The sequence below is a fragment of the Staurois parvus genome, unplaced genomic scaffold, assembly GCF_062004578.1.
Source record: "Staurois parvus isolate SC_StPar_1 unplaced genomic scaffold, SC_StPar_1.0 ptg002140l, whole genome shotgun sequence".
Classification (NCBI taxonomy): domain Eukaryota; kingdom Metazoa; phylum Chordata; class Amphibia; order Anura; family Ranidae; genus Staurois; species Staurois parvus.
The window spans coordinates 1,119,702-1,146,239 of NW_028319936.1; the positions used below are offsets into that span (position 1 = coordinate 1,119,702).

At 41.1% G+C, this 26,538-nt stretch overlaps 1 protein-coding gene across 1 annotated transcript in view; it reads right to left on the reverse strand.

The window, feature by feature from the left end:
- Positions 1–26,538, reverse strand: part of MACO1 (macoilin 1) — an 82,802-nt gene that overhangs the window by 8,366 nt on the left and 47,898 nt on the right. Inside the window, exons 5-10 of the mRNA XM_089665168.1 lie at positions 26,180–26,358; positions 23,841–24,327; positions 3,523–3,681; positions 3,265–3,447; positions 2,941–3,061; positions 657–831 (exon numbers count right to left, since the gene is read on the reverse strand). Coding sequence (XP_089521294.1) covers positions 657–831; positions 2,941–3,061; positions 3,265–3,447; positions 3,523–3,681; positions 23,841–24,327; positions 26,180–26,358 — 1,304 coding nt within the window. The remainder of the gene's footprint in view (positions 1–656; positions 832–2,940; positions 3,062–3,264; positions 3,448–3,522; positions 3,682–23,840; positions 24,328–26,179; positions 26,359–26,538) is intronic.

Here is a 26,538-nt window from a genome sequence, read left to right on the forward strand (position 1 = left end):
TTGACTCTCAGTAGAATTGTTCCAGACCTCCCAGTATGCTTCAAAGAGCATATGCAGCACATGTTCAGTGAACATCCACCTTATAGACACTGGCGAAAAAAAACTGAGCCCTTCCTGTGTAGGAGGGGTTATATGGGGGGGAAGACTTCCTGCTTGATTGGTCAGCCAGTACCCATACACCTATAGGTTGGCATATAACCCACACAGTCAATATTATGGCCTGCTCTGTGTCCCGTAATGTACGATAAAGAAACCACTTTTGGGTGTTTGACTTTTTTTTTCCAGCCTCTAAATTGCCCCTCTGTAAGCCTATTAGGCAATGCATACATAAGCATTTACAGGCATACCGGAAGTAGAGTGTTTAGAGGCTGAAAAAACCCATCGCTTGCACATTCAGTAGAGGAGCGTTTGAGAATAAAAATGCTTGATGCACAAACGCTAGGAGTGTTTAGCACTTGAGCGATCATTAGTTTCAATTGCCAGAATAAACTGATTTGGCTAAAAGAATGAGGCCTAAGAATGCCACAGGCTACACACCGTAAGCATTATGCTATCTCAGAGTAAAGGGATATATAGCGTTTTTTCATCTTGTCACAGAGAAAGCAGCTAGTTAGTCACATGAAGCAACAGAGTAAACTTGTAGTAAGGGACCGTACCTTGGGCAATCTCCAGCTGTCTCTTTGCATCACCTAGTGCAGAGAACAAATCCAACTTGATTCTTGTTTCTGCACTGAGGCTATTTTCTAAGTGCTGTGTTTTATCCTGCATGGCCGAAAGTGCAGACATTAACACCTCTGTATCCTTTTCATTTTCTTTGTACTTTCGTAGCTCCTGAAAAACAAAATCAACAAATTGACCAGATACATTTATGGACATAAAGAAAAAAAACCCAAAACATTTAAATGTCTGGGGAACACAATCTTTAATGCTGCTCCAGTTATACTGGAAAGGAATGTCTTCCTATCAGATCCCAGAATAAAATCTAATAAATTGAAAGTAGTGAAAATGTAAAAGTAAGGACAGAATGTAAACAATGGGGGAGATTTGCTCAGAATCTGGTGCAGCTTTGCACAGTAGTCAATCCACTTAACTTCAACTAGCTCAATTAAGCTTTGGCAATACAACCTGGAAGCTGATTGGAGTATGCAAAATCTGGAGCAACATTTCATGGAAACCAGTTTTAGTAAATAACTCCTACTGTGTCAGTCAGCAATCTGCAAGAGGTGGTTAGCTGTGCTCCCAAACATCTAGGCTGTCACAGAATAAACCTCACATATAAAACATTTTGTGACAGAATTCTGTTCTCTTCAGCAAGCAAATAAAATCCTGCCTTTAATTTTCTAATACACAATAGAAGCTTGAAAGGATGTACTAAACTTCTATGGCCTGATGCTTCCTAAACTTTGGTCAGTTTTTTTTTTACATCACATTTCTGTACTTTCTAGGTATGGCTTGTAATTGTGCCACAAATCATAACTGAATAAGTTTAACATTTACTTAGAATATGTGTGCTCTAAAAATATTTTGTCTGTCCTAAAAAAAAAAAAAAAACATTAGGACCCCACTCCAAAATAAATTCAACTGCTTGCTGCCGACAGCCAGGCTTGGTAACAAACTTGTATGTTACCACCTGCTGACACGTGCTGTGAATGGACACAGCCTGAGTTTATCAGCAGGTTTCAGCCAATGATTTGGTCTACAAACACACAGAACTCTGTAGACAGAAGAGCAATCTGGCTCCCCCCCCCCCCCCAAAGACATGCAGCAGAATACATTTTGGCCTACATTTATGAAGAAATCAGATTTTTTTTTTTTTTGCAATGTTTTATAACAAAAGTAGAAAATATTGTTTTTTCCCTCCTTTTTTCTTTATACAGGGTAGCCCTAAAGTTTGGACACAGGCAAAATACATATGGAGGGGAAAAAAACAAACAAAACAAAAACCACATACTTAGTGATATTTCCTATGTACTTTATTGACACCCTGTATAATAAATCAAAAACCCAGTGGTGACCAAATACCATCAAAAGAAAGCCCTATATGTGAGAAAAGATACAGATTTCATTAGGGTACAATGTTGCATGACTGAACAATTGCCAGTTAAAGTAGTACAGCCCTGATTATCAAAAAAAGGCCTGGTCATGAAGGGGGTAAAACATTCCGGAGGTCAAATGGTTAAAGAGTGTATGTTTAGTGATTTTGTTTAGCAGGATTTAATAAAACTTTTAAAAAAGGTTTTAGTGTGGCAAACATGAAAATGTTTAATATTAAGATTTTGTATTGTATTTTCCAGTTGCTTATTTTCTCCTCTGATGCAAAAAGCCCGTTTAGAAAGCTCAGCAGCTCAAACTGAAATTTACATACAAGTGATTAAAGTACTGGACTGGTGACAATACGTATTAAAAAAAAAAAATAAAAAAAAAAAAAAAAAAATTAGTTTGCAAATTTTATAACAGAAACAGAGAAAAAAAAAAACAAAAAAAAAAAACCAACATGTTTTTCCCAAAAGTTTCAGGGTTTTTTTTTTATTTAGCAAAAATAGTTTCAGTGGTGATTAAGTATCACTAAAAAGAAAGCTCTACATGAAAAAAAAAAAATATTTATGTGTACGATGTTGCATGACTGAACTATTGTCATTGAAAGTGCAACACTGAAAGCTGAAACTTGGCCTGGGCAGGAAGGGGGTAAAATTGCCTAGTTTTGAAGCAGGTAAAGTACAAAGTTGTACTATTGATCATTTAAAAAAAATTGGAAATGTGTCAACACAATGTCAAAGATGGGTTGCATGTGTAATATCATTGGTTTTTAACTGGCATATTAGGTTTGTTTCACTTTGCCCCATTTACGCATCTCCAATCTCCCATTTCTACAGTGATCTGCCATGACTGAACTGGTGAGGACAGGCCAACCACATATGCATCATTGAAAAGGTGCAATACCTGAACTTTCAGTTCCAAATCCCTTATCTGGTCTTCTTTAACTTTCATGTCTATTGACAACTTTTTACATTCACTCTCCAGATCTCTGATTCGACTTCTTAATGTTTCTGTGCATTCACCTCTGGTGGGAAAAAGTAACAAACAGCATTTAGTAACAGGAATTTGAGAAAACCTAGCTTACAAAAACAAACATCCTAAAAAAAACAAACAAAAAAAAAACAACCACCCCCCCCCCCCCAAAAAAACAAAAAAAAAACAAAAACAAAAAAAACTTAGCACATGTAACCTTTACACTCATTTTTACACATGGTAATATAAAACTACCTGTTTGCTGCAGCAAAGGCTACTGCTCTGGCTGCTGTGGCTTCTTCTAATTTCTTTCTCTTCTTCTCCTCCATAAGCTGCTTCTCTACAAATGCTCGAGCTTCCTGCTCTGCCTTTAGCTTCTTCTCCAGCTGACTGATCGTCTGCTTGTCTTTCTGTTTCATCTGAACTGCATTATGCAATCTGGTGAGAAGACAAATATTGAATCATCTGGTGATATGAAACTGTTACAATGTTTCTTACTGAAAGAAGACTTACTTGTTTTGTAGCAACTCATTCTCCTGTCTGAGCTGCCCTATTTCATTTCGAATTCCCCGCTCTGTGCTTGTGAGTACACTGATCTGACTGCGCAGATCCTGTTCAATCTGCCTGCTGCCCTGCAAATCTGCTTTTAACTTCTTTACATCTTGTTCCAGCCTAAAAAGAAAAAAAAAATACACACATTCAAGTGATCAGTAATCGCTTAAAAAATGAATGTCAAAAGCTGAATTGGCGGATGACAGGAACAATGCAAGTGTATGTATGTGAATACAGTGGGAGGAACAGATCAATATCTCTTAGATGAATGACCAGAGTCTTGTATATACTACAAAATTATGCTTATCGCAACTACAATTATATCACATTCATGTAGAATGCCAAAGAACATTTCTTACAGGATAAACCTAGCAAATCATCTCAAGCCACATACCCAAAAAGTGTAAACCCCTGCACCTAAAAAGTGCAGTTATGTATAGACCAAAAAGCGGTTTTACCTTTTTTTCGGCAGGGTCCCACTTAAAAAAAAAAAAAAAAAAAAAAAAAAAATCATACCAGACCTGGAGGGCCCGGTATTAAAAGGGGTATCCCATGCCATTTTCTCCTGTGCGGGAGTCCCCCAACATCCACCTTTAGGGTCTGGTATAGATGAATGGTATGCCCTGGCTGCTTTGTTTACATTTTGCCAGCAATTTAACTGCTTGCCGTCCAGCCACTGTAGAAAAACCAAAATCACGTTTTAAAATGTCATTTTGCAAAAACAGGTAGGGGGCGCACGCTCGCCCTACCGATCGTGGCTGCGGGTGTTAATCACCAGGCCCAGGCTGGTCATTGCCCGCCGTGTCCCGGCGATTGCCGGCAAACAGTGACACAGAGCACAGCTGCATTGTTTACAATGCAGCGCTGCTCCATGTCAGCTCCTAACACACTGATCCTGAGAGAGGAGTTTATCTCTTGGGATCAGCTTGTTCTGTGAAGCACACCCCTGCCCCTAGTAAACCACTCCCCTCACAGTTAACCCTCTCATTGCCTTAAAAAAAAGTTAACCTCTTCCTCCCCAGTGCTATTAGTACAGTGTGTTTTTTTTATTTTTTTGCACTGATCACTGTATTGGTGTCACTAGGGATGTCAGTGACCCCAAGTCAGTTCCCCCCCAGTTTCAAAACGTCCGCCACAGTCTCGCCATAAGTCGCTGATCACGGTCATAAATCGCTGATCGTCGCCATTAGTGTAAAAAAAAAAAAAAATCCCAGCATCTTTCCCGCCATTTGTAGACGCTATAACTTTCACGTAAACCAATTAATTTACACGTATTGGAACTTTTTTTTTTTTTTTAGCAAAGACACGTCGCAGAATGCATTTTGCCCGAAATTTATGATGAAATTTGATTACATTTTTTTACTGGACATGTTTTATAACAAAAAGCTCAATGTTTTTTTTTTTCTCAAAATTGTCAGCCTTTTTTTTATAGCACAAACAAAAAAAACAAAAAAAAAAAAAAAATGCACAGGCAATCAAATACCACCGAAAGAAAGCTCAATTTGTGGGAAAAAAAGGATGTAAATTTAACTTGGGTGCAGTGTTGTATTACCGCACATTTGTCAGTTAAAGTAACACAGCGACGTAACACAAACCTCTTCTGTAACCGCATCCTGACCGCCCTATAGCGGAAATACTGCTACAGGGCGGAATGGGTGCGCAAAATTACACATACATACATATACACACGCGATTTCCGCTCCCGTGGTTTTCACACCCCTCCCAGATAGCGTCAGATTGCCGGTCAGTACACCAGTCATCACATATAACCCCTTGATTGCCAGGAGCACGCTCATGCACAATAAACCTCCATTGCTAGTATAAAGTCTGAACGGATCAATATCTTTGATCAGATCAGCACTATACCAGTGTTCACATTAATATAGCATCCCCAAAAGTGCAGCATTAGTGGGATCAGCCCCGGCACCTGCGTTTAGCCCCTACACTTACCCCCCCTTCTCCCCCAGCAAGTGCAGTGTCAGTAGGTCACTGTCACTTGATATATTACACACAAAACCACAGTGTTCGCAGAATCAGGCCTGATCTCTGTTAGCACTTGCTGAATACAAAAAAAAAACAAAAAAAAAACAAAAACCATAGCATGTACACCCAACAAGGACCAGCAATGTACTGGTAAATCACTGGACTTTGAATGTTTATACCAGGATGATGCCTACAGCTGCAGGCATCATCCTGGTATCGTTTTTTTTCAGCCAGCAATCGGCATTCATGTAAAAGCAATCCTAGTGGCTAATTAGCTGCAAGATTGCTTTCACAAGCAAGGGGATATGATCCCTCCCCCGCTGCCTTCCACAGCCTTCTCGGGCTGTCCTGTGCCATCAGGGGAACCTGAGAATGCAGCCAGTGTTTCTGCCAGCTGACCATAGAGCTGATTGGAGACCAGAATGGTGCCAACCATCTCTATAGTCTAAGAATTTGGAAGCTATGCGCATTTCTTCACTTCAGTTTCGCAGGATATAAACAGCACCATTTGTAAACTGGGAAAGCATCTGATCACACCGATCTTGGTTTCATTAGATAATGTAAGGGCAGAGGAGATATCTACAGTAGAGCCTGATAGACCCCAGATTTCTCCAAAAAAAAAAAAATAAAAATATGACAATGCCCATTGAAGTTATAGGGGATATTTGTATTCTCTGTGATAGCATTAAAAGTGATCAAATAGAAGAAGAAAAAAAAAAAGAAAAAAAAAGGTACAGTGTAAAAATAAAATAATTTGAAAAAAAATCTAAATGACTTAAAAAACCTCGCCCCTCCCATTCACGCACACCTGTGTGCACAAGCATTGACCCTGTGCCGGTATGTAAACAGCGGTTGCACCATACATGTGAGGTATCGCTGTGAATCACATCCAGGGCAGTAATTCTAGACCTCCTCTGTAAATCTAAAATGGTAGCTTTTAAAGGCTTTTAACGTGTTGCCTATGGATATTAAAAATGTATGCAGTTTGCCGCCATTGCACGGGGCATGTGCAGTTTTACAGCAGATCATGTTTGGTATCTATTTACTTGGCATACCATCATATTTTATATCGTAACAAATAATTGGCAAATATATTGTGTTTTTGTGCATTAAAAGTAAAAAAAAAGTTTTTTTTTTTTTTAAATTGCTTTTGAAAAATCGCTGCGCGAGTACTATGCGCCATAAAAAATTGTAGTACCCACCATTTTATTCACTAGGGTGTCTGCTTTAAAAAAAAATATATATGTTTGGGGGGTTTAAATTAATTTTCTAGCAAAAAATACAGATTTTTTTCATGTGAACAAAAAGTGTCGGAAAAGGCTTGATCTTCAGGTGGTAAGAAGAGTGAGTGATGTGTGGCATAAACTTCTAATGCTGGGCATAAAAACGCCCCCACCCCCCAAAACGACCCCTTTTTGGAAAGTAGACACCCCAAACTATTTGCTGAGAGGCATGTTGAATCAATAGAAGAATTTACTTTATTACCACAAGTTTTTGGAAAATTACAAAATTTATTTTTTTTTTCACAAAATTGTCACTTAAATTATTTACTGCTCACACATGCCATGGGTATATGTGGAATTACTCCCCAAAACACATTCTGCTACTTCTCCCGAGTGTGGGGGTACCACATGTGAGACGTTTTGGCACTCTAGCCAAGCACAGGACCTCAAAATCCGCTAAGCACCTTCAGGCTTTTAAAGGACGTTATTGCCTCATTACACTTCCAGACTACCTATCACAGTTTCGGAGGCCCTGAAATGCCAGGATAGCACCTAACCCCCCCCCCCCCCAAATGACCCCTTTTTGGAAAGCAGACACCCCAAGGAATTTGATAAGAAGCATGGTAAGTATTTTGAAGATCTCATTTGTTGCCACAAGTTTTTGGAAAATAAAGAAAAAGAAAAAAAAAACAAAAAAAACATTTTTTCAATTCATTTTTATATTTCAAAACCTTGTGAGAAAAAAAAAAAAAAATGAGATCTGCAAAATACTCACCATGCCTCTTTTTAAATTCCTTGGGGTGTCTACTTTCCAGAAAGGGGTCATTTGAAGGGGTTTGGTGCTATCCTGGCATGTCAGGGCCTTTGAAACTGTGATAGGTATTGAGGAAGTGAAATGAGGAAGTTAAGCACCTTCAGGCTTTCAAAGACGTCATTGGATTTCAGGCTCCTGTATGTGGCTAGGCTCCCAAAAAGTCTCACACATGTGATATCCCCATACTCGGTAGAAGTAGCAGAATGTAATTTGGGGTGTAATTCCACATATACCCATGGCTTGTGCGAGAAATAAAATCATTTAAATTACAACTTTGTGTAAAAAAAAAAAAAAAAATGTTTTGTCATTTTCCAGAAACTTGTGGAAAAAATAAATCTTACATGGACTCAATATGCCTCTAAGCAGATAGCTTAGGGTGTCTAGTTTCCAAAAAGGGGTAATTTGAGGATGTTTGTACTATCCTGGTATTTTAGCACCTCAAGAAATTGATGAGCAGTCAGAAAGCTAAAGCTGTGTAAATTCCATTTTCTATACCATAGTTCGTAGACGCTATAACTTTCAGACAAAGCAATCAATATACACTTACTGGGATTTTTTTTAACCAAAAACATGTAGCAGAATACATTTTGGCCTAAATTTATGCCGACATTTTAGTTTTTTGTGATATTTATGAGTGAAATGAGAAAATGTTTTTTTAAAAAAAATTTGTTCAAAAATGTTTTTGTTTATAGCGCCAAAAATAAAAAGTGCACAGGTGATCAAATACCACCAAAAGAAAGCTCTATTTGTGTGAAAAAGGACATAAAATGTATGTACCGTATTGCATGACTGCGCAATTGTCCATTAAACTAGCGCAGCGCTGTATAGCAAAAAAATGATGTAAATTGCAGTATCTATACCATAGTTTGTAGACGCTATAACCTTCACACAAAGCAATCAATATACACTTGAGATTTTTTTTTTTTTTTTAACAAAAACATGTAGCAGAATACATTTTGGCCTAAATTTATAACCAACTTTGAGTTTACTATATATTTTTTTATAGCTGAAAGTAAAAAAATATAGTTTTTCGTCAAAATTGTCAGCCTTTTTTTGTTTATAGCGTGAAAAATAAAAAGTGCACAGGTGATCAAATACCATTGAAAGAAAGCTCTATTTGTGTGAAAAAAGGATGTAAATTTTGTTTGGGTGCAGCATTGCATGACCGCGCAATTATCAGTTGAATTAGTGCAGTGCCGAGTAGCAAAAATTGGCCTTGTCATTAAGGGGGGTAAATCCTCAGGAGTGCAAGTGGTTAAAACACACCTTGTGTCTGTTTTGCTGTAGTAGGTATAATTTGCACAGGTGCAAGGTTTCAAAAGCATGATCAGGGTCATTTCAAGCATGCTATTTAATGGAGTTTTCAATTTGTAATGTTTAAAAAAAAAAAAATTGGCTGGGGACAGTGATTTTAGTATTGCTTACATTTTAACTGTTTGCTTTGGTGCATGTTCCCAATGGCAGTGCCCAGCCTCTTCACCCTTTAATGTGAAGGTGGTTTATGAGCAGGTAGGCATAGAGCAGGTCCAGTAGTCTTAGAGCTGGAGGGTCTGATCTACTGCAGGTCCATCACCTTGTGGGACTCTGAGGGGGCAAACAGATCTTATCTGTGTGGCAGGGCCTATTTAATAGGGAAGTGCAATTGGGGTTAGTGGGGTAGATAGACCCTTCCCTCAGTAACGGCTTCAATGATTTACTAAAGGCAAATATACTTTGCAAATTAGAGCAGTCAGAATCTTCTTCTGTCAAGCAAGACTAGGACAACATTGTTCTCCAAAACTCCAGCAACTAGTCTCCTCAGTTCTCGGTGTAGCATCCCTTCTTTTAACACTCTGGAAATGTCCATTGTAAGCACAGCCCTGTCCCTATTTTTTTCAAGACGTGTTACTTCCATTCATTTCAAAAATTTTTTTTTTTTTTTTTTTACTTAAAATGGTACATTTTTTCAGTTTGAACATTTGATATGTTTTCCATTTTCAATTATGCATGAACTCATTGCATTCAGTTTTTATGTAGATTTTACAGTGTGTCCCAGCTTTTGGAATTGGGGTTGTATTTCTACAAGGACATTCAGAACTCACTGTTGATTTCTCCAGTCCAGTTTGCCATGGTCTGGGTAACAGAGCCGGTCACAGGGCAGAACCTGCCAAATAAAAAGGACTTGGGGCCTGCAAACATCTATACAGTACAAGATATCCAAATTATTAGGAGGAAGAAACCTAGCATATTATATAAAGGCCCAAATAGCAAGATCCATGCTCAGAGAAAAGAAAAAAAAAACACAACACGTGGGATATGAGCACTAGGTGTACCTAGAGACTAGAACGTGTTGCTTAACCCCTTCACGCCTAAGGGAAAAACAAATCTAAATGCCTAAGCACAATTTTGCAACGTTGACATGTGTTAGTAAAATCGTGCATATAAATCACAACTACTTTGTACATCCAGGTGAATTATACCTTGTTATTTTCAGGACAAATTGGGCTTTCATTTGGTGGTAAATGGTAATGGATATCTTCTAATTTTTTTTTATCAAAAAGGAAAAAACTGGCCCAAAATAGCTAAATGAAGAAAACAATTTTTTTTTTTTTTACTGTGTGTTTCTTGTTGCTACCATAACCTACCAAAGAACAACCCTAAATAAATTCTCCAGCTCTTGAAGATAGCAGCGATAATATATATGTGTATATATATTATTTGTTGTTTGTACCCATAGTACAGCCCAGAAACATTAGTGCACATTTTGTTTATGTCTTTTTTTTAACCTAAAAAACACACTGAAATTGACACTAATTTTTTTTTTTTTTTTAAATCCTGACTTTTGACCCTGAACTAGATCAAACCTTGATCTAAGTACTTTTATTTTTTAATATTTATCTTTTTTTCTCTACAAACTTTTTTTCTCCTCTATGCCATGAGTTAGAGAGATACAATGCATCTCTCTCCTCCATTAATAGAGGCAGAAAAAAAAAAAAACATCATCAGAAAAAAAGATCATTTTGGGTGCTGGAATGGTGTCTGTGTAAGGCCTTGCTCCGGAACAAGAAAATGGCTATTAACTTGAAAGAACGGCAGCAGAATCCCCACTGTATGTCCCATGTGCTCCCCAATGCCTAAAATCCATGAATGTCAAGTGAGGATCAGGATGTGGACTAAGGAGTTTCAGCATGCCCAGTTTGAAGGAAAAGCAATAACCCAAGCGCTAACAGAGCTCCTGTAGCAATGCCTAAGGTTTAAATCAACAGGTGAAATGGCAAGTGATCAGCTTTCATTGTCCTCAGAAATGGGGACTGGAAGCGCAGTCAGGTGTCTTATAAATACTGTTACCAGCCAGAGAGGAAGTTCCTGTAGTGAGATAAAACAAAAGACCAATAATTTTGAATAGGTAAATGCTATAATAAGGTTACCTACAAAGCTGAGTAAATGAGACAATAGTTATGGGAACACTCAAAAGTGTGGATTACCCCCATAACCTGTGTCTTCAAAGCTGCTTGTTTGCTTAGCACTGTGGTATGTCTTGGGAAAAAAAGGATGTAATATCTACTACATATCCAGGTAATAAACCAACAAGAATATGTTGAGTCGGGAAGTGGTATGTAAATGTTTAGGGGAACCCTGCCTTGCCTTATCCTCATAGCTGCTCCTATCCCAGGTTTACGCTTTGCCAATCCCAGTGGGCTTACCACAAAGAGGTTCAGGATTTGGGTGCCATAGGAATGGACCATTGCCCTGGACATGTACAGCACCCTGCGTCTACCTCACTTGTTGCACCACATAACTATGGTTATCCCTGAAAGTAATAATGTATTCAGGACCTGAAGCAATCATGACAGACCAACCTGCTGTCAGATCCCTATCTAAAAAAACATTTTTAATTATGGTTAGTGTAAGTAATGATTGGAACTTAGATTAGAACTGCTGTCTGGGGCTTCATTAGAAAAAAAATTCTCTTCAATTCTTGTCCCGGGGGCAACCATTTCACCAGACAAAAAGTTACAGTGGTTGTAAAAGCAGCTTCCCCCGCAGTGCCCCCCTCTCCTTCCTCAGCGAGGATGAGCAGGGAACTGGGGGTTTTGGGGTCGAGCCATGTTCTGTGTGCTTTATAGAGACACAGAGCAGGGCTCGAGAGTGAGCACGCATGAGTGCTCCCAGAGCAAACTACTTGCTCTGGGGGCACTCGGCGGGGGGATACAGCAGCCCAGAGCGCCAGTGAGGGAACATAGAAGAGAATTGTGGCTGCTCTGTTGCAGGCAAGTATAAACATGTTTGTTATTTTTAAAAAATAAAAAGTGAGCCTTTAGAAATCACTTCAAAGAAACTCCCAACAGCAACACAGGCAATACACAGTGGATCATAGAAACTGGTCTAAAGTTCAACAGTGGGTGGCCTGCTGGCTCAACAAAAGTCAATTACTGGGCCATATATTGTCATCCAAAACGCCTGGAAGACTACATTCACACCTGTTATTTAGGCCAGTGCGATCTGTAGCAGCAGGAATCCGAGATTCCTGATGCAGCTCTGAGCAGCTAGGTGCAGCCGCCAGCCCCATTCACTATAAAAGGTCGCCAGCGGCTGCAGCTATTTGGGGCTGTCTACACAATCACCAATTACCTGCGGTGATCTCTGCTGAGCGCACACAAGGAGCGATCAGAAGTGATTACTGGCTGTGCAGAGAGCCCAAATAGCTGCGGTCTCCAGCAATCTGTCAAAGTGAACGTGGCCGCACCAGGAATCCAATTCCTGCTGCTACAGTTCGCACTGGCCCAATTCACTGGTGTGCATGTAGCCCAACCAATCAGCTGCAGGGACTGTACGGATATTCTGACAGCTGGCCCTAGCCTCGATGATGCATGGCAGGCCCACCCTATTTCAGAAGTTGTGAATGGAAATGAAGCATATGTGGCTCCAGGGTGGTGGAACCGTTGTTCGCAGACAAGCAAAAAAAAAACAAAAAAACAAACAAAAAAAAAAACAACAAAAAAAAACACATCCATCAGCTTTTATTGTCGTGTTACCATACAATGCCCCCCAAGATAGGAAGTGAGGGAAAATCTCTCCAATGTATCTGCAAACAGAAGTAAAACCAGACAGGTGTTCCCCTTCCCTGCTTTCTCCAAAACTAAATGGTTTTGCTATAGACACTTTAATCCTCCAAGATAGCTGTACAATGGTCTGCTCATGGGGAGCCCCAGTAGCTGCTATGATGCAGGTCATACTAGCTGCAGTCTTAAAATCCTGTAATTGGGTCAAGTTATCAGGGCAAGTTATGTTGTAGCCCTGCACTGATTAGCAAATGTCTAAAGGCTGGAGAGGCAACCTTGCCATGGCCATTCAAAAGGGTAATTTTTCATACTAGTAAACAAACCTAAACACAAAAGTATGAAAATGAACCACAAACCATTCATAGGAAAAGGAACTATAAGTTGAACTAAATTTCTAACTGGATGATCAACCATTCTCTGCAGATTTGTGTGCCTGCCAGATTCCTTAAAGCGGAGCTCCACCCAAAAGGAGAAGTTCCGCTTTAAAGACTGGTCCCACACTCCCCATTACGGATTGGCACCTTTGGGGATGTGGGCACCCAAAATTGAGAATGGGGGGGGGGGGGGATTTGCTAGATCAAGGTCTGATCTAGGTGTCAATGTCATGATTAAACTTAGGGTCAAGGTCAAGAGTCCAGGTCATGGTCAACAATCAGGATCAAAAGGTCGGAGTCCAATTATTTTAGGTAGGATTATTTAAAAAAAAAAAAAAAAAAAAAAAAGAATTATTCTGATAATGTTTACAGTACAAAGCAATTTGAAAAACCTTAAAGGCTTTAAATCCTAACTCCACAATAAAAGGGATTTCTTAGTCACTTGCAGACCACCTACCACAGTTTTACGGCAGCAGAGCAGCACCACTGCGCCAGATCACATGCATGTAAGTGATCTGTCATTTCCAGGTCACATAACCGCCATCCCTTCTGTGATGTCATTTGCTACAGCACAAGCCGATCAGCAGGTCCCAGCCAATGACTTAAGGCCGCAACCTGATCAGTTCAGCGAATAACAGGCCAGAGCCCTGCGTTGATAAACACACAGGGCTCTGAATGGAGAGCAGCGATATGGCAGTTTTTTTTTTTTGTTTTTTTTTGTAAACAAATCACATCTAGTAGTAAAAGTAGCACACGTTACACATGGTTAGACGCAGAGTTAACCCTGATTGCCCCTAGATGTTAAACCCTTCCAAGCCATTGTCATTCGTACAGTGAAAGTGTATAGTATCACTACTGATCACTATTCATGGCACTGGAGACTTCAGTGTCGTTTAGTCAGTTCCCTCCCCGTGTCAAATTGCCTGCCACACTATCACAGTCCCACTATAGGTTGCTGATTACCGCCATTATTAGTATTATAAATAAATAAAATTGCAGTATATATAGATTGTGGACACAAACATTCGCACAAATCATTTAATGTATAGATATGTTTTAGAACAGAAATTTTTTTTCTTCAAAAGTTTTCTTCATTTATATAATAAAAAGTAAAAACCCAGTGGCGATAAAATGCCATCAAAAGAAAGCCATCTGTGTGAAAAATATAAAAATTTAATGTGGGTACAATGTTGCATGCCAGTGTAAATGCCAGGTAAAGTACTGCAGTGCTGAATAGCAAATAAAACACCCCGGTCATGAAGGGGGTAAAATCATCCAGAGCTGAAGTTGTTAAAAAGGTAGATAGGACCAGCGTGCTTACCTCCAATGATTGTTATGCAACATCTGAAGGCTTGCTGGGTATGCTCAAATGGTCAAAGATAGTCTATTCCATATACAGTCTGAGCTGTTCTCTTCCACGTGTTGCGGTGATTCTGGTCTTTCAGTGAGTATAGTGGATCGCTCGGAACTTCCTCCACTCAAACACATCTAATTACATGTATAGAGCATGACATTCATCCTCCTGTTCTCCTCTACACCTTGTCTAATCTTGTATTAATTAAAAATACAGTTTTGGTTGAATGGAGGTGGTGTCGAGCGAGTGACCTGCTATACTCACCATAAGATGGGAAGCTGGGGCTGCGCTGCAAGGAAGATCACAGCTCAGACTATTTTGAATAGGCAACAAATGACAATTTGAGAAGCGGAGGGCTTTACAAATGAACTATGGAATCCTAGAGAAAAAACGTTTACTTAATGTCAGCTTGTGATATGGATTCGATTGTGCCAGTGAAGAGGTTTTGGGGGAATGGTCCCACAAATGGAGGGTATCCGTCAGAGTGAGCCAATCACACAGGTAAGCATATGCCATACTTGGCCAATCCTTGTGGAAGCTGTAAATCACTGCAGTAGGCAATGCTATCACAGTGATCGCCGCTAGCTTCTGGGCCCTGTGCAGAACAGCTGCCCTGCTGCTTAGTGAACACAGGAGGTCATTCTCTGAGCACGAGCACATTTCTGTTTTTTCTCAATTAATGCAATCACTTTAAGGGTCCACTTCCACTTTCCAAATACATCCAATCAATCCAAAAATCCCAAGAATACTCAGCTTTTCCTCAGGGACAGTAGGAAGAAAACAGATTCTTTTATATACCCTATGGTGTGTGTGTGTTGTCACTAAAAACACAATCTATGGTCTTCTAACACCTCAAGGCGCAATTACATCACAGGCTGCTGACCCCACCCATTAAGCATTTCATCTACAAGTGGCCATCTTCAGGGGTGTTCTCTGAAGACATTCACTTGTAGTTGAAACACGCATTGTACGGGGTCAGCGAACCTGTGATGTAATTACACCTGCCCATGTACAACGGCGAGAATATTCTTTATATACCTTGGGATTTATGTGAGTATATAGGATATATAATGGCAAGATTTTAGTGATACTAATCTACAGTTTCCTATTGATCTCTTCCCATACCCATTGATCTCTTCCTATTACCCTTGAGGAAAAGGGGAGTATCTTACCAATTTTGGATTGATCGGATGTATTTTGGAAAGTGGCAGTGGACCCTTGGAGTGATCTTACATATGTAATTGAGTACTGTGTTGTGTATTAAAATTCATTAAAGTGGAAAAACTGCTGCGCAAATATGTGACATAAAAATATGCAACACCCACCATTTTATTCTCCGGAGCCTCTGCTTAAAAAATGTATAAATGTTTGGGGGTTCCAAGTATTCTTCTAGAAATATAGGATTTTTTTTTACATGTAGGAGAGGAATGTCAGACTTGGCCCAAGTGGTTAAAAGGGTCCAACGTATTGCCTTTTTTTTTTTTTTAATACAGACTTGAGAAATATATGAACATCTGAATTATAGGCAGATATCCCCACATTGGCAACTGTCAGGGATAAAAGACAATACTTGCCATAACAGTTATATTCTGCTGCACAATAACATACATACATTTTCCAAAATAAACCCAACGAATGTGAATTTTTCAAGACTAGTGCACTTATGTGAGATTTATATCACAATACTTTGTAAAAGCACAAATCCACTACTGACACATTTTTGCATATTATCTTGTTTCAAAAGTCCACAAACTATGGTATATGTGAAAAAACTATCAATCCTGATGGAGTGACCAATCTCATTTCTTGAGGCCCAAGAAACCAGGACAGTACAAATATTCCTCAAAATTACCCCTTTTTTTGGAAAGCAGACAAGTCCAAGGTATTTAGTAAGAGGTATGGCGAGTTTTTTGGTCACAGTGGGTGACAGATCCCGCTGCAGCGTGGCCCAAAGGGCACGTTCTGGGGAGGACATCATATGACGTCCTCCCAGAGCGACAAGTGTTCCGCCCAGTTAAAATAAAATGGCAATGTTGAAGAGGAACCCAAAAGATGAATTATTATACATTCTAGGTACTGATATTTTTACATTTGGCTAATTCCCCCGGAAGCTCGAAATCGCTGTAATAAGCACCAACAATACAGTAATCCCCAATAGTTTTCCGGGTGCTGTGCCGAGCGACTGCCCTGCTGCTTTGTGAACACAGAAGTTTACCTGCTCGACACGGGTGCCATTCAAAAGAATGCTTTACATTTTTTCAATAAATGCAAAGTGTTCTGACTGAATGAGATGAAGAGGTGCAGTGGTGACATTACAATCTCTACCTCATCCAATCAGAGAACGCTTTGAATTCATAAAGGAAATGCAAAGTGTTCTCATGCTGAACGAGCAACCTCCTGTGTTCTGCAAGCAGTAGGGCAGCCACTTTGAGCGAAACCCAGAAGTTAGTGGATAACACTGCAGTAGCTGTACCATTATGCAATGTTACACAGGTCCGAACTTGACCAGCAGATTTTGGAAAGTTGGTTATCCTGGCAAAAGGTTAGAAGGCACTGAACTGTCTTTTGAACATTGTTGTGACTGAGGAGTTCAGTAGAGAGTCATCCAGGTAACCTGTGACACGAATGCGAAGTGGGGGCAAGCATCTTCATGCCTTCACCATACAGTGCATAGATCAGCTGCCCACACTGCAAACGTTAGCCAATACCTTTAATCTTAATCGTACAGTACAAGACTCAGCATGATCATTCATAGATCCTAAGACATCTAGCAATGCAGAAGAAAGGTGGGCAACATTTTAGACAAACTGTGCCAACAGGCCCAACTTCAGAGTGCCTGTGTGTTTTATTGGAGAGGTCTGGAATGAAATTGGGCAAATGGAAAAGCCTTAAAAAAGGAGGCGACCAGGAGGTCCAGGACTCCCATAGAGAATCTGAAAGGGGGTTCTCAGGACCCTAGCATAATATCTGAAGTAGAGCAGTTTATTCTCTAGAACAGGGGTGGGCAACTGTGGCCCTCCAGCTGTTGGTGAACTAGAAGTCCCATCATGCCTCTGCCTTTGGGAGTCATGCTTGTAAATGTCAGTTTTGCAATGCCTCATGGGACTTGTAGTTCTACAACAGCTGGAGGGCCACAGTTGCCCACCCCTGCTCTAGAACAAAGTCTTTTTTTCAGGTTTCACCCTGCGGGTAACTATACGCATTGCACGAAGTGCCAAGGTGAGCACCCATTCAGGATCCAGTGGCCAAAGCAACATTACAGGCCTGTCCCCAAGGTGTGGGGTCTGGGTATGGTTTCAAAGGTCACACTGAGGTTACACCAGTTTGGATGCAATGCTTATATTGTTGTAGTAGAAGACATGAAGAACTGAATGTAGTAAAATTACTGCCAGTGTCCTGTACGATTAAGATAAAAGGGAATTTTGATTTACCTGTAAATTCCATATTTTGGAGCACCATACAGGACAAAGGCCACTGTCCCTTCTAATCCTGCGCTACTCTGCACTGCTTGCTACAAAACTGAAGACTCCGGGAGCAGGGTAGGGTTATGGGGCACTGTTCTCAAAAGCTTTGCCAATGCACAACCACCTGGAACAGCCTATACCCAAGGTCTACATATATTCAGTCTGTGCCCTCTACAGTAACAATTAAGATTTTTTTTTGTTTTAACCCTATCGCTGTCAGGTCCATATGTCAGTCACAGTGAAAATCTGATAAGCTGACTCCTGCCCATCAGGTGGAAGAATACGGGCAGCTGAGCTGCAACCCAACTGCTTCCACACACCCCTGGTAACGGCACCCACATCATGGATCCAGGGCTCCACTTGCCCAACTGTGGGCACAGGACCAACATAGTGGGTGCTGGCAGGTGGAGGGCAGGGCACCCCCTATGTTAACTTGGAAAGCGACGTGTTTTATCCCCATGTCTCAGAGAGAACCTATCACAAAAAAAAAAATATATATAATCACACCATAGGGGACTATCTTTCCCCTATGGATTTAAAAAAAAAAAAAAAAAAGAAAAAATTGTAAAATAAGAAAAAAAAAAAAAAGTTACACCCAAACACAAAATCCCCCCCACCTTAAGCACTTACAAGCTGTAAATGTACACGTCAGGGGCACCTACGTTAAAAACAAAAAAACACGATTGCAATACACATTCCAGATCTCTGTGCATGCCGGAGTGAGCAATACTTCTGGCACCAGATCTCCTCTGTAACTCTAAACTGATTACCTATAGGGGGGCCTTCTGAAATATTGGGTACTGAAATTTGTCACCATTTCACAGGCGCAAACAGATTTATAGGTTTGACATGTTGGGCATCTGTTTATTCGGTGCAACCTCATCTTTTATAGTCTACAAAAAAAAAACAATTGGGTAATTTATTGCACATGTGTATCCCAAAACAGGGCTCGAAAAATCCCAAGCACCAGGTTGTCACGGCAAGCAGAAACAGTGTCCTGATACCTGGGCCAGCCCACACTATCCCACGCTCCCCCACTCCGCATCCTTGGCCAGACCCTCTCTCCTGTCCCACAGAGTGGAGCCCAACCCAATGCCTCTGGACCCCAGGCAGAGCCCCCTGGTGCACACTTCTACCAGGCAAACAGTCTTCCCCCCTTTGAACTCCACGAGGCCAATACGGGCCCACCACCCCACACACATCCACCTGCCTACCCAAACTCTACGCCACCCCACAGATGACACCCCTGCCCCCCAGAAATTCCCATGGAGCAGACTACATTATAGCAGCGCCGTATGCCAGAGCCCATCAACGCCACCAACATGTGCGTCTCCCTCCCGTAGGAGCACCGCGTGCAGACTGTCACCTGAGCTACCAAGTTCCAGTCTCCCCCTCCCCCACAACAACCAGGCAGACAGCCCTCAGCTACCCCCCTTCTGGCACCAGATCCTGTCCACTGACACAATCTGGAGAAGCTGCTGCTGGACAGGTGAGAGTTGGTGCCCCCCACCTGATCCACTGCTCTTCCCCTCTAACCTTTTTTTCACTTTGTAAATTGGCTCCTAGATTAAAAACAAATCTGGTCAACCGCTGCACTAAAATTACTTTAGTGTTTTCTACTGAAATTTTGCATTTCCTAAAACTTGCGGCAAGATCGGGTTTCATGAAAAATTGGAGCTACCACTATTCTTTTACTCTAGGGTGTCTGCTTTCGGGAAGGGGGGGGGGGGGTTCTAGGTGTAAAATTAAAAAATCGTCCAAATATCATCCAGGCAAAAAAGTAAGCCAAGTTTGTCTCGGGCAACCCTGGCCCTGTTTATACAATAGTTTATCAGCATATTGGGGTAAAACTTCATGCTTGAATGCTCCCTTCCCCTTTTTGTCAGCTCCTGGACCATGACTTGTCTGCAGTGTGACAGACAAGTGCAGCTGCCACAATACCGGTTATAAAAAGTGTGCAGCACCGGCAATCTAGCCAAGGGAGACACAGACTAATGCATATACTTCAAGGGAATTGGCAGTCCACAGCTGGAGACCTTGGTGCTCATGTGCAGTATTGTAGTCCAAGTATGCGATCCAAGAACAGACTCCAGAAGCACGAATCTCTCCATTTTAGCACAAAAGCAATGGCAAAGCCATTGGCCAAAGTCTTGTCAAGGTTTTTAGTCTCCCAGTGTTACAAGGAAGAGAGAATAATGAAGAGTGCTTCTGGTGCCTGTCCTTGGACTGCAGCTACCACAATGCAGGCAAACCATGGGAACATTTGGCACGGTTATTTATGGTTTAAAAGTTGCTCTACTGGTAAAGTAATAAGTCTGTTCTGTATTTTCATTGTGAAAATAAACTCAGTCCATAGTCACTTGCTATTAACTGCAGATTTAAGTCTTACACAGGCCTGCAAGTCTTCTAAACTGATCTTGACAGTGTTTCAAGCTATGGGACATAGCAATATCCAAACTAGGCATTCCGGGGGTTGAGAAGTCACACCACCTTGGCACAATCGATCTTGGCTTAAGGTACTGTATGTGTCGGAGCTCAGATATAGGCATGATATCACACGTTTAACACAGATCTTAACCTGTGGACAACTCAAACCCTCACCTGGTCAAAAAGAGGAAACGTAAAGCATAAGGAATTCTATGCTTTTCCAATACCTTCAGCCTAGACATGCTTTTACCAGACAATTTGGGCCCATATTTCCTATGCTTGCAGATAATTCTTTGGCTGTTGCTATGGTTAGAGCTTCTCCCAAATAAATGATTCTGAAACTCTACACAGCCTTTCAGCAACCCACGGCCCAGGCCTAAAATAGGATTTTATGGGGAGGAGAGTTTGGGTGCTATTGATTATGAAACCTAGGAAGAGGCTCTAACCAGCCACCAGTCTCCCTGCAACTTACTTATACGCTCACCTATTTATACTTCATTGTACCCATTTGATGTCAATTAGGGCATAATGAGTTAAAAGACTTTTTATATATTGCTATCCTAAGTGTTAAGGGGCTTTTTTTTGTCCACCTGCTTTGATCCTTCTCACAGATACAGGTTTACTGTAAGCAAATAACCTCTGTAATCCCTGAGGTTCCTGGGTCCTCCCAAGTCTTTGGAAATAAACCTTTATCAGCGTACCTTTTTGCGTAGGGTATTACTGCTAAGAAACAAGCCATCGATGATTACATTTTGTGTTTTGTCGGCAGGGAGCCTTCCCAGCCGGCAGAACACAATTACTACTAGCGGCTACAGCCACCAGCAATAATCGCATGTACAAAATCCAACAGGCTGGTTGTACCAAAGTAGACTGATCAACTTTGGTACAGGCAGCCTGCCCATAGATGGATCGAATCTTGGTCGATCCCTGCTGAACCGGCTGAGATTGAACTACTCTATGGCTGGCTTACGCTAAGGGTTCCAGCTGGGGTGTCGAACTTTCAACTGTAGAAAGCAGAGATTAATAAAACACTCCCATAGAAGAAACTGACCTATGACCACAAAGTCTGCTTGAAAAAAAAAAAATGTCAAAAGATTTGGGTTATGTAGCAGGCAAATCTACTTGCTGTCCATTAGAAGCAGCTTCTATGCGATTTTGAACAGTGGCTCAGTTTAGGTCAAATATACTCTTTTTACTACTTTTTTTATCCACAGACTGACATCACATCTTGTGACATCACTTCTACTTCCCACTTGTGGAGAAAGAAGAGGACAGTTTTGACAGTTTATTGCAGAGCCTCCCTTTACATCATAGTTCCTGTCACAGTCCTCTGTCCATTATAGTCACCATCATTGCCCCTCCTTTGAAATCACAGTGCCCATTAGAGCACCCTTTATACTACAGTCTTCACCATCAGCACCCCTCTTTACATCCTAGTCCCCATGAGAGTCCTTCCATTAACATCCCCCTCATCAGGATAGGTTCATGCAAGTGAGTGTGGGTGGTAAATTTGTGTATAACATTCTGCTTTTTAACATTACCTAATGGCACCCCCATGCATTGGAAAATGCAGCACATTTTCATGTGCACAAAACTAGATGGTGCCACAGCACTGTGCAGTTCTGTGTGGCCGTATTTTTAAAAAAAGTCAGGGACATTTTCCCTGCGTTTCCTACAACTACAGCAGCCTATTTGAATGAATAGCAGGCATGCAAGACCTGCACAAGTGTGAACCTAGCAATGTCCCCTTTCATCAGCGTCCCCTTCAGTTTTCTGCTCACCAGTGTCCCCCTCAGAGTCCCCAAAAACTGCTCCCTAATCAGAGCAGCCCACTATCAGTGTGCACCCTCACCACTGCTCCCTACCATCTGTTTCCACTCAAAGCATTATGCCAACAGTGTCCCCCACATTGCAGCTCCCCCCCATCCATGTCAAAGAAACAAAAGTTACACGGGGAAAAAAAAAACAAAAAAAAACAAAAAAAAAAACACCACACCATAACGTGCAGACTTGGTGGACCACTTTTTTTTTTTTTTTTACATGTGTGTTTGTTGAACTTCCGTCCAGCTAGTTTGAGGTCATGTCCCCATGTTCTTGATCATGGCTTCATACTGAAAAAGAAATCCTGCCCTCCTAACCCTTATTTCACCCCCCTTGATGTATTTAAATGTTTAAATAAATGTCTCCCCTTTCCGTGCATTCCTCCAGGCTGTACATATTAGGTTCCTTAAGTCTCTCTTGATCTGTTTCACCCTCAGAACTTTTACCTTTTCTTTTTTTCACTTTTACCTGTCTCTGAACTCATTTTAGTAATATCTTATAGTGAGGTCTCCAGAACTGGAAATAATTTTAAATAAAGTCTCACTAAAGAGCTATGTAGGGGGAACCAGGAACTCCTTCCTCCTGCTGGTGACCCCCACAGTGCAGCTCCCGCACATCAGAGTCCACCCATATCAAGGGCTGGGTGAGAGCCAGGACGCCAGTGGATTGCATAATATTTTTTTTTTCCAATGTAATGTGTTTCTGCCAGTTTCCTTCAAAAAGAAATATGGGTTTCTATAGCCCCCCCCCACCCCATTTATACTTACCTAGGGGGTTGCAGCATCAGTCCAGTGCTGCATCTGTCCCCCTGCCGGCTAAGTGTGAGAACTCGGCACTTACATGACCACTGATTGCCAAGTTCTCACAGCTGTTCTGAGCAGAGAGTGGTCAGTCACCGCTGTCTGCTCTGCCCCCCTTCCCACGCTTACTGGAGAGGGAGGGAATGGCTGGCTCAGGATCTCATTGGCTCACTAAGAAGCTGAGCTAGGTGCCGCTCCAAACTCTGGGGTGGATCCCAACTTTAAAGTCGGGATCTTTCCCCAGCCTTGACCAGCTGAGTGATGTCAACCTACAGCAGGCTTCAGCCCACTGTCAACTAAATATGGATCACAGGAGTGCAGAATGAACTGCAATCCTGTGATCCACAAGAGAAGTACAGCCAAAAGACCTTTGGCTGTACTTTTCCTTTCAGTTTAGTTGCAGAACTGTAGAAAATTGCAGCCATGCTGCATAATTCCACACAGCTCTGCACATCACACCTGTATTTTGGTGTGAACGAGATGAACAGAAAACAGTTCTTTTCTTTACATCTGTTTTTCTGCACTAGGTCTCTATTTGAGATGGCACATGACTTTTTTGTTTTTGGGTTTCAAAGTTTCTCAACTGATTATACTCCAATTTTATGTGCTTTGCCAAATTATTTGCACTTATTCTTGCAAACAGTCTAATTAGGATTTCCATTTGTTAGTTTCGATCTCTATTTTTGTCCCTTGCTCCTTCTCTTAACACGCACAAAGGAAAAGGATGGTATGTCAGAGGAAATAACCTGCAAAATTCATAGCAATTTAACCTGCATAAAAATAGGTATCAAAAGCATGTTATAATGTGTGTCAATGTACATTTCAGCTACCTATATTATAACATGCGGGCTGTATAGTGCTGGCTCCTAGATTTTTAAATCTGGCTCCTAGTACTGGGTGAAATTTGTTCAGGGTGGGGTTAAACAATACGTGCAGTTATCCTGTAAATGTCATTTTCCTTAGTTGAAACTACTTACCTTACTAATGTATCTGGTTTGCTAAGCTGGTTGTTTGGGATACAATTTTCCATAGGATCCTTGTGCGTAGTTGGACTTTTACTAGTGCATTTCTTTTTGTCATTCTTATTGGACGATGATGAAGGGATACTCCCGTTGGATGCACTGTGGCTCCGAGGAGATGAGTTTGCTGTCCCTGTGGTGTTCTTGTAGTTTTTAGATGAGGTGGTGCACGTGTCCTCTTTCAAGAGGTTTTCTGTGCTCCCCAAATCATTGTTCAATCTTTTACTGTTGATATGATTCTCCATATATTCAATCTCCTGAACTTTGGAGTCTGTGGGCTGCAAGATATTGTTGTTAATCCCCAAATTATGTCTTTTCACATCCTTATCTTTGCCCTTCTCTTTATACTCCAGCTCCGGTAAGGTGCTAGAATTTTTTTTACTTGTTGAGAGTCCGTTGTGCTGTAACAGTATTGAAGAATCCATTTCGGATAAACCCTTGGCGGCTGGAGAAAAAAAAAAAAAAAATTACTGCTATGACATGTAACTCTTTGAATTACATAACTGCACAGAATTAAAAAAAAAAAAAAAAGTTAAATATATTAAAACATTTATTTTCCCAAAGACATGAGAGCCAGGTTTTAAATAATATGGCTATTCCTATTCTTGCTTTTCTTTATCTTCAGTTACAAAATAAACAGTTGTAAGTAGATACCGTGCACAAAAAACAACTACATTTATAGCAGAACTAAACCATCCTATCCTTTTCATCCACGGAAGCTGCCATCTTAGCCTGTTTGATCTACTACAGTCATGGTGCTTCACATATGATCAGTTATGACACCAGCCATTTGATGGTTTTACAGTTTAGTTAAGAGCACAAGCAAATGTGAGTTACATTCCTGACGTATAGGGAATACAACTTTTTTTAAATTGTTAAAATTGATGTATTTAGTTCCACTTTAACCACTTGCCGCCCTGCCACTGCATATATACGTGTGCAGGGCGGCACTGGGGCGCAAAAGCACGATTTAAAAAAACGGGCTCCGCGCTCCCGACGTTTTCGCCAGCAGGGGGCGCGCGCTCCCGCGGGTGACACCATTTGATCCCGGAGGGATCAATCATTCGATTTCAGCCAGTGATGTCTGGCTGAAATCAGATGATCGGTCCCTGTCCTATCCTGTTGACAGTTACACAGGACAGGATATGATGTCATTCTTCTCTGCCTGGACACATTCCGTTCCAGACAGACAGAGAAGACGACATACAAACAGTGAGTAGAACAGCACATACCCACAGTTAGAACACTCTAGGACACATTTAACCCCCTGATCGCCCCCCCCCCCCAGTTAACCCCTTCACTGCCCTGTCACCGATCAGTGAACCGATTTTTACTGATCACTGTATCAGTGTCGCTGGCGACTTCCGATAGTGTTAGCGCCCCTCCCAGATAGCGCCAGATTGCCTGCTAATACACCAGTAATCCCGTCTAACCCCTTGATCGCCCCCCCCCCCCCCCCCCGTTAACCCCTTCACTGCCCTGTCCCCAGTGTCATTGATCAGTGAACAGATTTTTACTGATCACTGTATCAGTGTCGCTGGCGTCTTCCAATAGTGTTAGCGCCCCTCCCAGATAGCGCCAGTTTGCCCGCCAGTACGCCAGTAATCCCATTTAACCCCTTGATCGGTTTCCCCCCCCCAGTTAAACCCTTCACTGCCCTGTCACCAGTGTCATTGATGTGAACAGATTTTTACTGATCACTGTATTCGTGTCACTGGTGACTTCAGATAGTGTTAGCGCCCCTCCCAGATAGCGCCAGTTTGCCCGCTAATGCACAGGATTTTTTTTTACCAAAAACATGTAGCAGAATACATTTTGGCTTAAATTTATGACTAACTTTGAGTTTACGATATATTTTTTTATAGCTGAAAGTAGAAAATATTGTAATTTTTCAAAATTTGTGGGTTTTTTTTGTTTATAGTGCAAAAAATAAAAAGCGCACAGGTGATCAAATACCACCAAAAGAAAACTCTATTTGTGTGAAACAAAGGACATAAATTTCGTTTGGGTGCAGCATTGCATGACCGCATAATTATCATTTGAATTAGTGCAGGGCCAAACAGCAAAAAAAGGCCTGGTCATTAAGGGGGGTAAATCCTCAGGAGCTCAAGTGGTTAAAATTTGAAAAACTGATTGTGTGTTCCATGAGACATTTAATGATCACGAATGTGATCAAATCAAACCTAACAAACGTATTTTACAAATTTGTGCACTAAATATAGAGGAATATACTAAGCACAATTTTCAAAAAATGAATTACTAGGGGTGTTCTTTTCTCAGCCTCTACATATACCCACCTTCTTCTGCTTCCCTTTCTTGTCTCTGTAACATCTGCTGTTCTGGGGGTAGTGCCTGCTGCAGAAGCTGCATGTAAAACTCATTTTCTTTTTGTACCTCTTTCTGTTTTCTTAACCGCATCTTATAGCTTACATAACTTTTGAAGCCGAAGCCTAAAGTGACAACAGGATACCCAATACTGGGAAATGAGAGCAAAAGAAAAATAAATTAGAAACGGTTGACAAATAAAATTATTCTGTTAGTATATTTCATTTCTTAGGCAGCAGATGTCTTACTAAGGATGAGAAGACATCTGTCCGTCTGATAAAGCATCACAGCAACAATAGGACCCACCATTTACCACAAACTTAGCTGATGG